This window comes from Vulpes vulpes, chromosome 1 (genome assembly GCF_048418805.1).
Source record: "Vulpes vulpes isolate BD-2025 chromosome 1, VulVul3, whole genome shotgun sequence".
In the NCBI taxonomy this organism is placed as follows: Eukaryota; Metazoa; Chordata; class Mammalia; order Carnivora; family Canidae; genus Vulpes; species Vulpes vulpes.
In genome coordinates, this window is record NC_132780.1 from 68,319,536 (window position 1) to 68,336,128 (window position 16,593).

A 16,593-nucleotide genomic window follows, 5' to 3' on the forward strand; every position below is an offset into this window, starting at 1 on the left:
ATTCTCCTCTAAGATGTTTGTGGATTTTAGTGGAACATTGAATTCAGTCAAGACCTCATGTAGAAAGAATTATGTCAAGTTTTGATCACCACATTTGGAATAGATTTTAAGAAATTGATCAAATGAGAAAAATATGGGGACAGTTCCCATGAGGGCGCTGTGGACACTACTCAGTGCTCCACATGGGACTGGACTAGAGATTGAAGAGCTGTGGCCTCGTGAGGTTTCCTGGGTAACAGCAATGAAGACAATCCATTCTGGATTCCAGAATCTTTGCATCTCTTTTCCCAGTTCAAAGAAGTTTCCTAGGCTGTCCAGGTTTGTGATGTCCTCTGTCTCACTGACACATCCTCTGTCTGGTTCAGCCCCACTCCTATGGTGTGCTGATGGTGGCAGGCTGCCAGAGGTGGACGTGTCTCCCTGGCAGGCCAGTTGGCTGGTGGTTCACCCAGACTGCCAGCTTCATTATTTCAACTGTTAGTCTCAGCTGCCTGCCTGTTAAGTTGGGATAATGATGATACTTCCCTCTCAGGTATGCTATGAGGATGATATTTAAGAATCCATGGAAAGTAGGATCAGGGAGCCTGGCTCAGAAAAGTGGTACTGCCCATTCCTCTTTCTCATCATTGTTGCTTGTGCAAAATACAGTACATTTATGAATACTTATGCAATAGCTAAATATTAAATTATTTTAAAATTAGATACACAATTTAGAATATGAGTAAGTAACCAAAATAAGGTCAGTTAAGTATCTTGCTTAAAGATACTATACTGCTTAAAGATCTATACTGTTAATGCAATGATTCAGCCAAATGCTGTTTTTCCTCCAAGTTTGTTAATACTAACTCAGGCTAGAATCACTACCCCCTGCCCCCACTCTCAGCAGCATTTAGGATATACTCACAGATCTAACCTGTTTTAAGTTCTTAGCAGAACTTGGCCTCAAAGGTTCTTGCTGGGGCCCTTTGCTTCCTTCTTCTTCTTCTTTTAAAAAGATTTTATTTATTCATGAGAGACACAGAGAAAGAGAGAGGCAGAGATATAGGTAGAGGGAGAAGCAGCTCCCTGCAGGGAACCCGATTTGGGATCCGATCCTGGGACTCCAGGATGATTCATGCCCTGGGCCGAAGGCAGGCAGGTGCTAAACTGCTGAACCACACAGGCATCCCCTTTTGCTTCCTTCTGTCACTTCTTTCCTTCCTGCAAGCATCACCTGTGTGCTCTACCTGCTGGTCATCTTCCAAGGGTTTCTTATGGCCTGAGTCCTGGCCTCTCCTTTGTCCTGAGCTGGCCCAGTGCTTGTCTTCTGACCCCTTCTCAGGGCTTACAGGGTGGTTGTGTCCATCTTTCTCCTACACCCACATCGCTTATTCTTGGGTTCCTCTTACTGAAAAGTCATGGATGGCACTGTAGCTCATTGTTTCCTGTTTCTTTGCTGTCTCCTAACACAGGCTCACCATTTTTTCTTTTCTTTTTTTTAAATTTGAGTATAAATGACACACAAAGTTACATTAATTTCAGGTGTACAACTTGGTGATTTGACAAATTTATGCCTGATGCAATACTCACCATAAGGGTAGCTACCACCTGTCCTAGGCCATCACTATTACAGTATCATTGATCGTAATCCGTATGCTTTTCATTCCTAGGACTTACTTATTCTGTAGCTGGAGGCCCATTCACTCATTTTGTCCCATCCCTCCACCTCCTTCCCTCTGGCGACCATCAGTTTGTTTTCTGTAGTTGTAGGTCTGATTCTGCTTTTTTGTTATTGTTGTTTCTTTTTTTTTTTTTGTGAGATTCCATTTATGAATGGAATCATATGGTATTTGTCCCATTTTTCTTTTAAATTCAAGGGCTTCATTGTTATCTACTAACAGGATAAAATGGTAGGGATAAAAAATAATAAGAGGATGTTACTAATTTCTAGAACTGTAGTAAATGTTTCTTAATAGTTGGTTCTAGCTGTTTCTGCTATTGAAGAAATCTGGTGGCTTGTGTCCATCCTCCTTCATTCTTTTCCTAAAGTTTTCTCATATAGGAGCCTCTTCTCCAATCGTATTTTCTGTGGAACTTCCTCCTGGTACTGCAGTCTTCCTCTTTAATAGAAAAGGGGTAACAACAGTTGGGTCATTGGAGTGGCCTTATACTCCTTTTGGCTTCTATATCCCCAGTTAATTGTTGAATTAAAACTTTCAGCTTAGGTTAAGGTGGGATCAGACTGTAGGTTCTGTTGGTGTAGAAGTTTAACTCTGGTTGTTTCTGCCTGCTTGCTTAGTTCATGGTGTATTTGCTTATTCCCCCGAATTTCAAAACTCATCTTCAAAGTTTTCTTTTCTTCCAAATTTGGCAAGTTTGAGTGATGGCAGTTGCTTCTGCATTGTTTACTATACGCAGGTAAGTATTATTACTCAAATTGACGTTTTTCCTATTCAAAAAAAGAGTAGTCATTCTTCCTCAAGAAATTGTCCTATCATTGTAGTCAAAATCTAATTGTGCTGTTTGAATATTAGGTTCCCTCAGCAGTGACTTACTCTCAATGTCTCCATTTCCTTTCTGAATCCTTAAATATTGACATTCATTGGAGCCCAGCATGTCTTTGATTCAATGAACACATCTTTGATTCCAAATCTCTTCCCTGCCCAAATCTCTTTTTTAGGCTTGAGATCCATATATCCAGCTGTCTAGTTAGCATGACCTCTTGGGTATCTCATAGGTGCCTCAATTCAACGCGTCCATGATTAAACTCTCCGATTCAATGAATGGTATCACATGGAGGTCAAGTTAGAAAGCCTGTGACAGAAACCTTTCCATTTCTACCCTATCAATCACTTCAACACAGCTTGTAGCTAGTGGCCCAGGTGGGATTCGAACCCAGCTCTCTTACCTCTCTGCTGCATTGAACTTATTTCTTTCCTACCACATCTGTTCCTAGTTGTAGTAGGGCTGAAACCCAAGGGTTATTTTGATATTATTTGTCCTCTACATCTGGATACAGTTACCAAGCTCTCCTTGTTTCCATTCCTTAAATCATTTTTGTATCTCTCCCCTTCTCTTTATGCCACAGGTATTATCCTGACCTGATCTTATTTGAATGATTGTAGTGGTTTTCTGACTGGTCATCCTTTTCCAGCTTCAGCCTTTCTCATCCACTTTTGGTACTGTAGATAGAGTGACCATTGTGTGATTGTATTTATCCTTAAAAGCCTCAAAAGCTTTTATTTCTTAGCATAGGTTATAAGACCTTTTCAGATCTTCCCCTGCTTCCTTTCTAGTTTTTTTTTAATTTTTATTTATTTATGATAGTCACACAAAGAGAGAGAGAGGGAGAGGCAGAGACACAAGCAGAGAGAGAAGCAGGCTCCATGCACTGGGAGCCCGACGTGGGACTCGATCCCGGGTCTCCAGGATCGCGCCCTGGGCCAAATGCAGGCGCCAAACCGCTGCACCACCCAGGGATCCCCCCTGCTTCCTTTCTAATATTCATTGATGTCACTTCCTGGCCTTCAATATCTGCACCCTACTGCATAGTTTTTTTTTTTTTTTTTTACCCCCTTCCACTTGTCTAACTCCTTTTTCATCCTTTGGGTCTCAACTTCACCACACTTCTACAAAGTGGTCCTTGCACTGTCCCCACACTGTTAGGTGCTCAAACTGGGCACTCAATAAATACTTATTGATTATATAAATGAATTAGGGGAGGAATATCCCCATTCTTGGATCAGATAATTTTTATTGATGTGCTTGGAGCTCGAGTTTCACTATGTGTTATAGTTGTGTAAAACACATAGTACTGTTAATAATGTATAATACTATTAATAAGAGATGACATATTAAACAGTAGTACTTTGCTTTTAAAAATATTTCTAGAATCATATAAGAAAGATGTAATGGATGAGGATTCCCTTACTCTTATTGAGAAGGTTGAAAAGAAGAGGTGTGAAATACTTAGTAAATGGGATGAAATTCAAGCTCTCGAAAGAGAAATTAAAACAACTTTGATTCATACTGAAATTTCACATATTGCTGAAAATAGGAATAAAAGCATGGAGGTATGTAATTTATTTGTTTGAATGTTTATTTTGTTCTTTTGCTTGAAGATGTTGGCAAACACATGAAACAATTTCATTTTGCAGTTGGGTAAACAATAATGGAAAATTGGTTCAAATATATTTTCATTATAAAACATTTGTAACAAATGATTAGAATAATTAAGAGATCTAGCTAAAATAACAAAAATAAAGGTGATAAAAATTCTGTAGAGTTTTGTTAAGGTTCAAATTGTATCTCTTTCAGGGCAATTGATGTCTCTTAAAGTTTAACAATTTTATTCTGTTTTTAAAGATTATATTTACTTATTCATGAAAGACACATAGAAAGAGGCAGAGACATAGGTGGAGGGAGAAGCAGACTCCCTGTGGGGAGCCTGATAGGGAATGGATCCTGGGACCCCAGGATCACAACCTGAGCCAAAGGCAGACAGTCAACCACTGAGCACCCAGGTACCCCAAGTTTAACAATTTTGTATTGAAAATGCTTGTTGTAAAAGGAATGACAGACATCATTTAGTATTTAATATATGTACTGATTAGCTTGAGCTGAAACTCAGAGAGTTTTAGTAACCTGGCCAAAATAACACAGTTTACAGATGGCAAAGTTGGGATTCAAGCTTAATTCTTTTGGTGCTCCAAAGCCCTTACAATTTTCATTGTGTCACATTGAAACCACATAGTTAGATTTTCAGTGATTTGTACAATTATGTTAGAAGACAGAAATTCATTACTACCATTGAAAGGAGAGTCAGCTACCTTAAAAGGAGTTTTTAACAATTATTACTAACCAAATTTTTTATGAACAATATAATATAGGTTGTAGTCTATATTTTGAAATGTTATGCTGCCCTACTTTTTATAGGTTATAATCTAATTATTTGTGCAGAATATGACTCAATGTTACACTTAGTTATAGAGTTTATAAGAGATGTGCGATTATTCTTTTTCTCATGGTTATATAGTTAAATATATTTTCCCAGGACTATCTTTTTTCAATATATTTTTTAAAAGCAGAATTATAAAGTGTATAGGAAGCTCGCAGTGGTTTAAACTTGTTTTGACTTCTCTCTCTCTTTTAAAATAATATGTTCAGATTTCCTTCTGTGTTTTTTTGTGTGTGTACAGTCTGTTCTTTTTTAACTGAAATAATGACCTGAGAATGAACACTAGTTTACAGTTGAAATTTTGAAAACTGAAAATAATATGGTATAACTTTAAATCTAGTGAGCATGATATAAACTTTTCTTTTTTAATTAAAACCTCTTCAAGTGGATTTAATCTAAGAAATAGAAAATCCCTATAAGGGTTTCATATCATTAATTTATATTCATTTAACTATTTTTTATACATACCTAGCTCAAATCAAATACTGGAAGGTACCAATAGAATTGTATTTATTATCTTATGAAGTAATTGATTTCTGGTTTTGGATGTGAAATATGTCATTTCTAACCAGAATAAAAAATAACTAAATATATCAAGAATTTACAATGTGCCAGATACTACTGTGAACATTTAAAAAATATTTCAGATAATTCCCAACAACCCTAAGAGATAGGTATTATAGTATTATAATAGTATTATAGCTATTGTTACATATTATTAGCCCTCTTTTTCAGATAAGGAAACCACAGCACAGTTGTGCTAAGTAACTTAATTAAACTTATAGTGAGAAAGCAGTAGAATTAGGATTAAAACCCCACTTAGGTGCTTACTTATACATTATCCAGCCTCACTGATATAATTGTGAATACTTTTCAATATGCTGAATATCTGAAAGAGCAAGTCTTAATGGCCATCATTATTTTGCTCACAATTATCTTGGAGATTCTCATTCACAGTATTAAACAATTTTTCAAGGTTCCGTAATAATAGTCTTAGTATTTTGATTGTGTTTACAATGAATTTATAGATTAATTTGGGAAGAAGTTATAGCTTCACAGTATTAACACTCTCATCATGGATCATTTTATATTTATTTATTTGTATGCATTGGTCTTTTTTATGTTTGTTATTTTAACATTATGACATCTGTTACTATTGTTAATGGAAACCTTAAAATCATTTTACATTACAATTTATAATCAGTTATTGTTGGTATATATGTGATTTATTGATATTTGTTTTATTTTTTAGATTTGTTTACTTGAGACAGAGAGTGAATGAGCACAGTAGGGAGGGGCAGAGGGAGAGAGAATCTCAGGCAGACTCCATGCTGAGCGTAGAGTCTGACACAGGGTTTGATCCCACAACCTTGAGATCATGCCCTGAGCTGAAATCAAGGGTTGATCACTTACCTCACCCAGGTGCCCCAATGTTTGTATTTTTATATTGTATCCAGTCACTTTAACAAATTCTGTTATTAGTTTATGAAAATTGAGGAACTTCTCTAGAATTTCCCTAAAATTCTCTAGGTTTTTCTAATATCAATCCTTATCTCCTGTAGTTTTTGACCTAGAAGGCAAGGATTTTTCTGTCTTTAACACATGTCCTTCATGAGTGTGTTCATGCTTTGTTTATTCATTTTTTAAAAAGATTTGATTTATTTATTTGACAGAGAGAGAGTGCAAGTACACAACTAGGTAGAGTGGCAGGCTGAGGGAGAGGGAGAAGTAAGCTCTTCCTGAGCAGAGTTTGGTGTGGTGCTTGATTCCAGGACTCTGGGATCATGACCTGAGCTGAAGACAGATGCTTAATTGATTGAGCCACCCAGGCATCCCTATTCATCTGTTTTTAAATGGTGTGCTATTGGGTACTTTTGAGATTAGAATAACACCATTTACATAATACTTATTGTTCCATAAGTGGAGAGAAGTATTTAACAAATATTCTTAACTAAGTATCTTACTTTTGAAACCATTTCTTCTCCAGACTGAAGCTATAAAATTGGAAACAGAAAATAGAATTTTAAAGACGAAAATACATGTAAGTTTTTGTGAATTAATGTTTTTCAATAAAAATATTTTCTTTAGTGATGTGTGATTCTTGTACTGTGTCATCATCTTTCTAAATGATAACTTTCTGTAGTGGTAGGAATATCTCACTATGCAGACATTAGCTTAAAACTGTACAGATATAAGCAAATAGTGAAAAAATAAATATTCTTTCTTAATAGTTGAATATGCTAATCAGAATTGACCATTCTGACCATTGACCATTCATAAGACCACATGTCTTATTTGGTAGCAAGGAATATTATGAACTGATTCCTCTAATGACTTTCAGGATATCCCTCCAGAATACATACTAACAATTTGCTGCTTAAAAGATTATAATTCTGGTTCAATTAGATATGTATATCCCTCTGTATATATTGGGGATAAATATGTATATCCCTCTGTACTATATTATATATAGTATAACTTATTATGTTATTCCTGATTCCAAAAGTGAGTATTCCATTTTGGTTCAATATTATTATCATATAAGATCGGTATCATGCCATTATACATGACCAAATGATTTTTGATTCTTGGTAGGTTATTGAAAGCCATGTGAAACAGAGCATCGAGAAGAGTAAGTTGAGTGAGGAAGAGCAGCAGTAAGTATTGATGCCATAATAAGAGAAGTGGGACAATCTCATACTATTCTCAAAGCCATCCACTCAAATCTAAGTTAGACTAGACTGTAATCCTGAAGTATTTATATTCATGAGTGTTAATTTTAAATATATATGTTACATCCTTGCCTGTGCTCAAGAACGCTTAGCCCACGATTTAAATTTCAATCACTGTCTATTACTTAACAATGTGGAAATAAATTCTTTGGAAAGAACTGAAGAATTGAGGGTACATTCTCATGGGCAGGGATCAGGAAGGTGGGGAGGCATATGACTGTGGTGGCTTTCTTTTCTGTAACTATATGGCTTTTAGTGACATTGAATTTTCAAAGAATCAGAGTAATACATGCATTACTCTGATAATTTTAATTAAAAAATGAAATGGCTGATTTACATTATCTATTACATAAATTTAGCTTTATATAGTTACTTTCTTAGAATTGATTCTACAGTTCAAATTTCAGGATTGATAAGTCTGAGAGCAACAGAAAACCATTGATGGTTTAAGCATGAAAAGTGCTGATTCTTAACAACAGTAAAAAGACATTTAGTTTTAGGTGGCCTAGGTTCAATGATAATATCAAGGAAGCAATGTTCTTCTGCCTTCCTTCTCTGTATTTCTTGAGTATGGAGGCCTCCAGGCCTCCATATGGCTGGCTATCTTCAGGCAGGCATCTACATCCCGTAGAAGAATAAAAGGGAAAGGGAAGGACAAAAGGCAAAGAGCTCATCATGAGACTTTTCTTTTCTTTTCTTTTTTTAAGATTATTTATTTATTTATTCATGAAAGACACAGAGACAGAAAGAGAGGCAAAGACACAGGCAGAGGGAGAAAAGCAGGCTCCATGCAGGGAACCCGACGACTTGGGTGGGACTCGATTCAGGGTCTCCAGGATCAGGCCCCAGGCTAAAGGCTGAGCTAAACTGCTGAGCCACGGGGCTGCCCTCATGAGACTTTTCTGTCTTATTTAGAAGGGGAAGCACTTCCCTGGGACTTCCACCCCTCTCTCATTGCCCAGCACCATATCCCAAGACCATCCTTAGCTGCAAAGGAGTCTAGGAAATAGCACACTCTACTTTCCAGCTTACATGGTAGAGAAAGGGGAGAAAGGTGTTAGCATGGTTGCTGAGTGAACCACACAGGTGGATTACATTACGTTGAGTGTCCTCAAAGGAGTGACATAGAATTACAAATACAAAATTGAGAAGGCTCCTTCCACAGTTTTGAGAATGAGATTTAATGGACCTAAAATTTAAATATCATTATGTCCAAGGCAAATCTACCTCTGTTGCCACATTATAATTAGTCTGAAAAATACTGCAGGTGATTGTGCCCATATATAGGGAAAATCTTTGCTACATTCAAGGCCAAAGTGCTACAAGAAATCCTTTAAAATGAAAGCAGAGGATTACAAAGTCTTGCTTTGTGTTTTTGTGTAAATATATCCTAGAATATTTGTTTTAAAATTTTATTTTATGCTTAAGGTACTTTTGTCTAATATATTGTGTTCTTTTTTTTTTTTTTTTTTTATTGTGTTCATTTTTTGTGTTTAAGGAAACTTTGGAATTTCATTAAAGAATTTATAAACGTAAAGGAAGCAAACAATAACTCTCAAGTGACTGGAAAATGACCTATGAAAATTCACAGCCACCATGTACATAGGATGAATATTTGCAGATGTATAAATTAATGAAGATACATCTCATTTTTTCAGTTTTAATCTCTAATAAAGTTAACGTAGTATGTGTAACCTACTCAAGTTATTGGAATGAATACATGTATGCATCTGATTAGTTTTACTTTTGTATACATATTCATAACTATAGAGGTTCTTAGAGTATATTCTGCTTTAATTCAATAATTTTCTCCAAGGAAAAATACCTTTTAAAAGAGATTTTATTTATTTATTTGACAGAGAGAGAATGAGAGCACAAGAAGGGGCAGAGGCAGAGGGAGAAGCAGACTCTCTGTGAGCAGGGAGCCTGATGCAGCGGGACTTGATCCCAGGATCTTGGGATCATAGCCTGAGCAGAAGGCAGATGCTTAACAGACTGAGCCACCCAGGCGCCCCAAAGAAAAATATTTTCAATTATTTGATAGGAATGAGAAATTCAGCAGTGCTACAATACAGATCAAATATGTTTTTTATTAGCCAATGCAGGTTTATATATGAACATTTAATAAAATGTAGTAACCACATAATTAACATTCACTTAATTAAATAATCTTTACTTATAAGTAAGTGATGCAGTGCTCTGAAACATTATGGTACTGGCATGGTACTTGCAACATGTATGTCTTGACTGACTGTGATCTTCATGACAACATTGTGACTTGAATTTTTTAAATCCCCACTTTGCCTATAATCTGGACTGAGCACTTAGAGTAAATATAAGTCCAGTTTCTTTGGACAGCTGTATATAGGGCTGTTGTGAAGATTAAAGGTAAGGCTTAACTACATGAGGGATTTGATCCTAACCTGGAAAAGTAGAGTTTGAGGTCAGAGAGAGACAGAAAGAGATGAGCAGGGTTTGCTTCCTATGGGCCAGGAGGTCAATGTCAGGATGGCATGTTCATCACAGCTCTGTTTAAATTCAGTAGCTCTTCCTGGGGCATGATTCATTCTGCTTTTAGAGATAAAATGGTGGCAGCTGAAACTGCAAATGTTCACCATATATATAAACAAATTAGGCTTTATTAATGTTTGTTGAATTCTCTACATTCAAGTTGCCTTCTATTGATTATTGATGTTCACTAGAATCTTATTAAGGAGGCATTATTATTTCCCATTTTATGGGGGAGAGAATGAAAATGTGAAGTGGTGAATTGATTTGTTTAAACTACGCTGTGAAAAATAGAGCAGGAATCCAATCCCAGATTTGGTTTACTCAATTCCTAAACTCTTACCACTGCATTATACTGTATCATTTATATATATCACTGGTCAAGGTATAGGGAAACACATTTATGTAGTGTCAAGTGACATGAAGACTATTAGATGTAAAAAGGAACAGACCAACAATCAAAGCTGAATTTACTTCCTTGCCAAGCAAGGGAGAGCAATTCACTCAAGAGGTAAGATTCAGGGATGATCCAATTAGAAAGTAGTGGAGGCTGGATTTAGAGGCAAAAAGGTGTGCTCTTCCATTTAAGAGGACTTTAGATATTAAGGGCTGAGTGAATTTGCTGGGAAGTGGCAAAGGGGGTGGAAAGTCCTTTTGTTATTTGGTCTTTATTCTGGCTCACAAAAGCACTGTTTTTGAAGAGATATGACATTAATTGTAATAAAACCTTGTTAAGATCAAACTCTTGTAGCAGGCACTTTGCTATGTGTATTCTTTGGACTGGTAAATTTTTCATTTAAAAGCAATATAAGTAATTCTACCATTTATTCATTTATTCAAGCAACATTCATTAGATCAATATTCATGTACATTTCAGACAGTTGCCAGTTGCTGGAAGTACGGAAATGAAGACATGGCCTCAATCTTCAAGGAGTTGATAGTTTGTTGTACAGACTTGTAAAAAGAATACCAACAACAAAAAAGAAAGTCTGATAAAACTAAATACATACAAGGATGTGGGTAGGCGCACTCTTTACCCACTGTTGGAGCAAGTGTAAGTCTACATGAACAGTTTGAGATATAATTTGGCAACGAGTTTACCAAATACCTGTGCATTCCCAGTATCTTGCAGCCCTGCTGGCCTAAGGGCATGTAACTTGTTTGAGCCAATGTGGGGTGGTTGTGATAACATATGACAAGAAGGGTGAACCCTGGATCAGCTTATTTGTAAAAATAAATAAAAGGGAATACAGAGAATGAGAAATATGGCTTCTCAGTGTGGAAAAAAACGGACTGATTTGAGTTTGCAAATTTAAGAGATGAGATTTTTAAAAAAATCTACAACCAGATTATATGTCTGAAAGTAAAGAATAAATTACAGATATGACATTTTCACCAAAGCCTATAGCCTCCAGGCTGTCTGGATGTTCAATTAGGGATGAGCCACGAGGAGGAGGAAGTAAAGAGATCTGAAAGCAACTCTAAGGAAACCATGGACACATGGAACTGTCTAGAATGCAAATGGATTGGATGTGCACTGTTTTTGAGGGAGTTTTACTATTAAAGGCAATCAGGAACCTAATGTAAGTAAACCCACTGCTACTTAAAAGCTTTAACAGCCCTGGATCCCCTGAACATCCATGAAGAGGAGCAGGAAGGAATCAGGAAACTGTATATCTCCTAAGAGAACATATTCCCAAAACCCATTTCAAGTGTGTCTGAAGAGGACAGGGAGGGCCAAACCAGTGACAAAGACAGTGAAAGAGAGCTTTGTCCCAATGCAGTCAAACTTCACCCTACTCCTTGATAGGGGACCCTTAACAAGGTCTTCTCTGTAGGGCTTCAGAAGTGCTACAGACCATGGACTGCTGTGAGTGTGAACTTACCCTTTTTATGAATATCCATTAATAAATGTATTGCAATTATCTGGTTCTCAACAGGTGGAGAAAGCATGACCTATCCTTTAGGGATCTTGGACTCTGATCCGGATGTAGTGACTGGGTGGGATTTTTCTCCCTTAGGATGGCACTGTGTTTTATGCAAAGAAATAAGTGAGCAAAGAGATTTGTTAATCAGAGTGTGGACTGTAAAAGAGATATTTCTCTATTGTAGAAGTTGTGAAGACTTGTACTCCTTCCAAGTGGTGAGGCTACTGGATCTTCTGTTCTTAAGCAGAGCCCGCTATTTTGGACATACAGCATTAGTAAGAAATAAACTTTGTCAAATCAGGCCAGTGGATATTAGGGTTAGCTTGTTATTGTAGCATAACTTAGTCTATATCGATTTACTGTGTTTACCCTAAAGAAACACATGTATATGTACCCAAGGAAATTTCTCTTTCTCATTTTCTCTTGTTCTCTATCTTGTCCTGTCTACTATCTATGTATGTGTGTATGTATGCATGTATGTATGTATGTATGTATCTATCATCTATCTAAATATTTAATCTATTGATGTTTACCAAATGCCTCTGATACAATGTCATTGTTTCTGCATAGGGTAGTAATGGTCCTGGTGGTCAAGTCTTTAAATGGAACACTATAAAGTAGATAAAGACAAGAGGAGCTAAATATGTCAACATGAATAAATACAAAAAACATAATGTTGAGTGAAAAAAGTAAGCTTCAGGAGAGTACATAAATGGTAGTATTATTAATATAAATATAAAATTAAACATGCGTTGGCATGAAATTCACTAATTCTAAGATGTTGATTAACTAGAAAAAAGAGAAGGGAGAAAAGAGAAGGATCAGGTTGGCTTTAATATTTTAGTAGTATGTATAGTGGTTTATTTCTTTTAAAAAATATGAGGCAAATATTCTGAGATCTTAATGTAGGGATCCCTGGGTGGCGCAGCGGTTTGGCGCCTGCCTTTGGCCCAGGGCGCGATCCTGGAGACCCAGGATCGAATCCCACATCAGGCTCCCGGTGCATGGAGCCTGCTTCTCCCTCTGCCTATGTCTCTGCCTCTCTCTCTCTCTCTGTGACTATCATAAATAAATAAAAATTTAAAAAAAAATATGAGGCAAATATTCTGAGATCTTAATGTAAGTTTAATATTGATAGTGAATTCATAAGTGCTAGTTATATTATTTTCTACAAATTTCTGTAAGTTTTATGCTAACACTTGTTAAACACTTATAATGTACTAGATACTATTCTATACACTTAACCTGAATTCTTTTTGTTCCCGTGTGATCCTATGTAGTAGGTTTCAGTTATTTTATAGATCAGGAAATTGCTTATTTAAAATTTTAAAAAGATTTAAAATTTAAATTTAATTCCAGTTTAAATATATTTTTAAAAATAATGCAATAATTTATTATGGGGCTATGGTTTAAGTATTTGTAAATGGTATAAAAAAAAAGTACAAAGATGAGCTCACAGAACTCATTAATACTATCCATGAGGGGAGTGGTGATTTGAGGTAGAGTGAAACATGTGAGTGAAAGAGCAAGTAGACTGCCATTGGTGCACACATGGGTGGTGGTGATGATGGTGATGGGGGTGGTGGTAATGGTGAAGATGGTGGTCATGATGTGGTGGTGGTGGTGGTGGTAATGGCAGTGATGATGATGAAGGTGGTGGTCATGGTAATGGTGGTGATAGTATTGGCAGTGGAGATGGTGATGGTGGTGGTGATGGTGATGTGGTGGTGATGGTGATGGTGGTGTGTTTGTGTGTCTTCAGACACTGGTGGCTGGTGGTGTTGGAAAATGAAAGTATGGATCAAATGAGGTAGCTCATTGAAGGAATTTAAGCAGCAAAGGGATCAAATTTAATATATAGAAAGATCATTCTAACATCATTGCTAAAAAAATAAGTATTGGGGGTGCCTGGGTGGCTCAGACAGTTAAGTGTGTCAGTTAAGTGTCTGCTTTCACCTCAGGTCATGATACCAGGGTTGGGGAATCGAGCCTCATGTCTGGCTCCCTGCTTGGTGGGCGCCCACTTCTCTCTCTTCCTTTGCGATTTGCCCTGCTTGTTCTCTCTCTCTCTCTCTCTCTCTCTCTCTCTTTGACAGAGAGAGAGGGATCTCTCTGTCAAATAAATAAATAAAATCTTTAAAAAAAATAAGTATCATAGGAAGTAGTGCTGGAGAGAGGGATGCCAAGTAGAAGACTATTGTAGGACTCCGGGCTGGAGGATATGTGAGTTTGAGCTGTGGGGGAAGCAGTGAGGAGGCAAGAGAAACCAAATGCAAGGAGGTCTAAGTCAGTGTGTGCATTGGATGGAGATAGTAAGGGGTGCAGGCATCCAGGCTGGCTCCGTGGTTTCTGGCTTGGATGACAACTCAGATGATGCAGTCACCCACTAAAATAGGGAACACAGAAGAGTAATAGATTTTGAGGATAAAGATTGGTTCATTTGGGGACACTCAAAAGCTTAATATCTCTAGGGAATTATATCCATAGGGAGCTGTCTGGTGGAACTGAGTCTGTGGACCGGGTGCTGGGAAGAGATGGACATTTGGGAGTCAGCAGCAGGTGGAAACAGAAAGCAGAGGACGAGGGAAACCACTGTGAAGGGGCTCCAGAGGGAAGAGGAGGTGAACAGGGCAAGAGCCCGGAGTCCAGAGCCCTGAGGGTCAGGACTAAGGGAGGGGGGATGAATGAGAAGAGGACAGGGCTCCCACGCCTGCAGGTGCAAGAGAGCCAATGGAGGGATGCACACGTTTAAGTGAGCCTATCTGGAGAGTGTCTGCCTGAGAGTTAGGATTTTCTTTGTGACTCTGGAGGTGAAACCACAAGAAACGGGACAACAGGTTAAGTTTAAAGGCAGGGTCACGTGAAACCTCTTTCTTCTAGATGGTGACTTAGGAGTGGTCCTGTCACGTTCCCATGTTTCCTCCCCGTGCAAGGCTACGCTGACTCTGCTGCCGTCTGCACCCTCAGAGGCCTTTCTGCATTCTGAGAGTGGTTTGCAAGAACTTCCTCTCTTCCCTCTAATCCAGAATTCTATCTCCAGCTGCTTCTGAACTTCCTTTGCTGCCAGTCTCTGTGTCTCATGCTTGAACAGCGGGCTAGTCCTCATGTTAATATAAGTGTCCTCGCATCTGCTGATAAAGGACATTTTTCAACCTTTAATGTCCATGGGCTCTGCAATTAGGCTCCCAGAGAAGTTAACTCTTCTTCAATGTTTCCCAAGGTCAGAATGGTTTCACCAAACTTCAAAGCCTGGGCTCTATTCCTGCTCTGAGCACACATTGTACATCCGCTTCCTTAACAAGTAATCTAAAAGAGACACTTCAAGCTAAAGAAAGAGTAAAAATTTCCATAAGCTCCCTCATACCTCCAAAGCCTGCCACTTTTCATGTACTAAAAGCATAAGACAAAGTTTGCAATTTTCTGGAATGTGATGATTTGTAAGACTTGATGTGACAAAAGACATGTACAACCTTGTATTACACATTCCTTCTCTAAAGCTCTCTCTTCTGTGTTGAAGATTGTGTATCTCCGGCAGCTGTCCTCACTTGGGCTCAAATAAAACTCTTTTTTTTCTTAAAAGAAGTTCTAAATGGCTTGTTCACTTTGTGGCAACACTGTGAGCAACCAGCACCTCTGGGGTCATGCAGCACCCCAGACCTTTACCACTCTGTTGCTCTGTCTCTAAGCAGACCGGCCCCTTTTTTCTTCCAGTTTTATTGAGAGGTACATTTGACAAAAAACATTGTGTAACTTTAAGGTGTACCAGGTATAGGCGATGTACGTTTATATACTGGGAATTGATCATCACCACAGAGTCAGTTGCCACCTCCAGCACATCCTTGTGTGGTGAGCACATTTAAGATTTGCTTGCAGCCGCTTTCAAGTATATAATACAGTATTGCTGCCTCTAAGCATCGTATTGTATATTATACCCAGAAGTTATTCATCTTATAACTTGAAGTTTGTACCCTTTGACGAAAGTCTCCCCTTTCCCTTCACCCCAGCCCCATCATTCTGTTCTCTGTATGAGTTCAGCTTCCCTAGATTCCACATATAAGTAAGATCATGATGTATTTGTCTTTATCTGCCTGGCTTGTTTTACTTAGTATAATGCCCTTAAGGCCTGTCCATGTTGTTGCAAATGGCAGGATTTCCTTCTTTCTCATGGCTATTATTCCATTATGGAAGATACACACACACACACACACACACACACACACGCACGCACATACAAGTGGATACATATATGGAACATAAAATGTATATGATGTGGGTACATACACATTTGTATACAATATATTTATATGTGATGTATATATACTATATACATATATATTGGAATATGTAAAGAAAATGTGTACTTAAAAGAAGATATAATATAACCATTCATTCCATTCATTTGTTGACTATTTCCATATCTTGGCTATTTTGAATAATGCTAAAATGACTGCGGGAGCACAGATATCTCTTTGACATACTAATTTCAATT

General features: G+C 37.6%; 1 protein-coding gene across 2 annotated transcripts in view; it reads left to right on the forward strand.

Annotated features, from left to right (window-relative positions):
• Positions 1 to 10,918, forward strand: part of C1H6orf118 (chromosome 1 C6orf118 homolog) — a 31,538-nt gene extending 20,620 nt beyond the window's left edge. For both annotated transcript variants that reach the window (XM_072766476.1, XM_026015974.2), the window contains exons 7-10: positions 3,871 to 4,052; positions 6,924 to 6,977; positions 7,532 to 7,593; positions 9,167 to 10,918. In XM_072766476.1, coding sequence (XP_072622577.1) covers positions 3,871 to 4,052; positions 6,924 to 6,977; positions 7,532 to 7,593; positions 9,167 to 9,242 — 374 coding nt within the window. In that variant the 3' untranslated portion in view covers positions 9,243 to 10,918. The remainder of the gene's footprint in view (positions 1 to 3,870; positions 4,053 to 6,923; positions 6,978 to 7,531; positions 7,594 to 9,166) is intronic.
• The last annotated feature ends 5,675 nt before the right edge of the window (positions 10,919 to 16,593 follow it).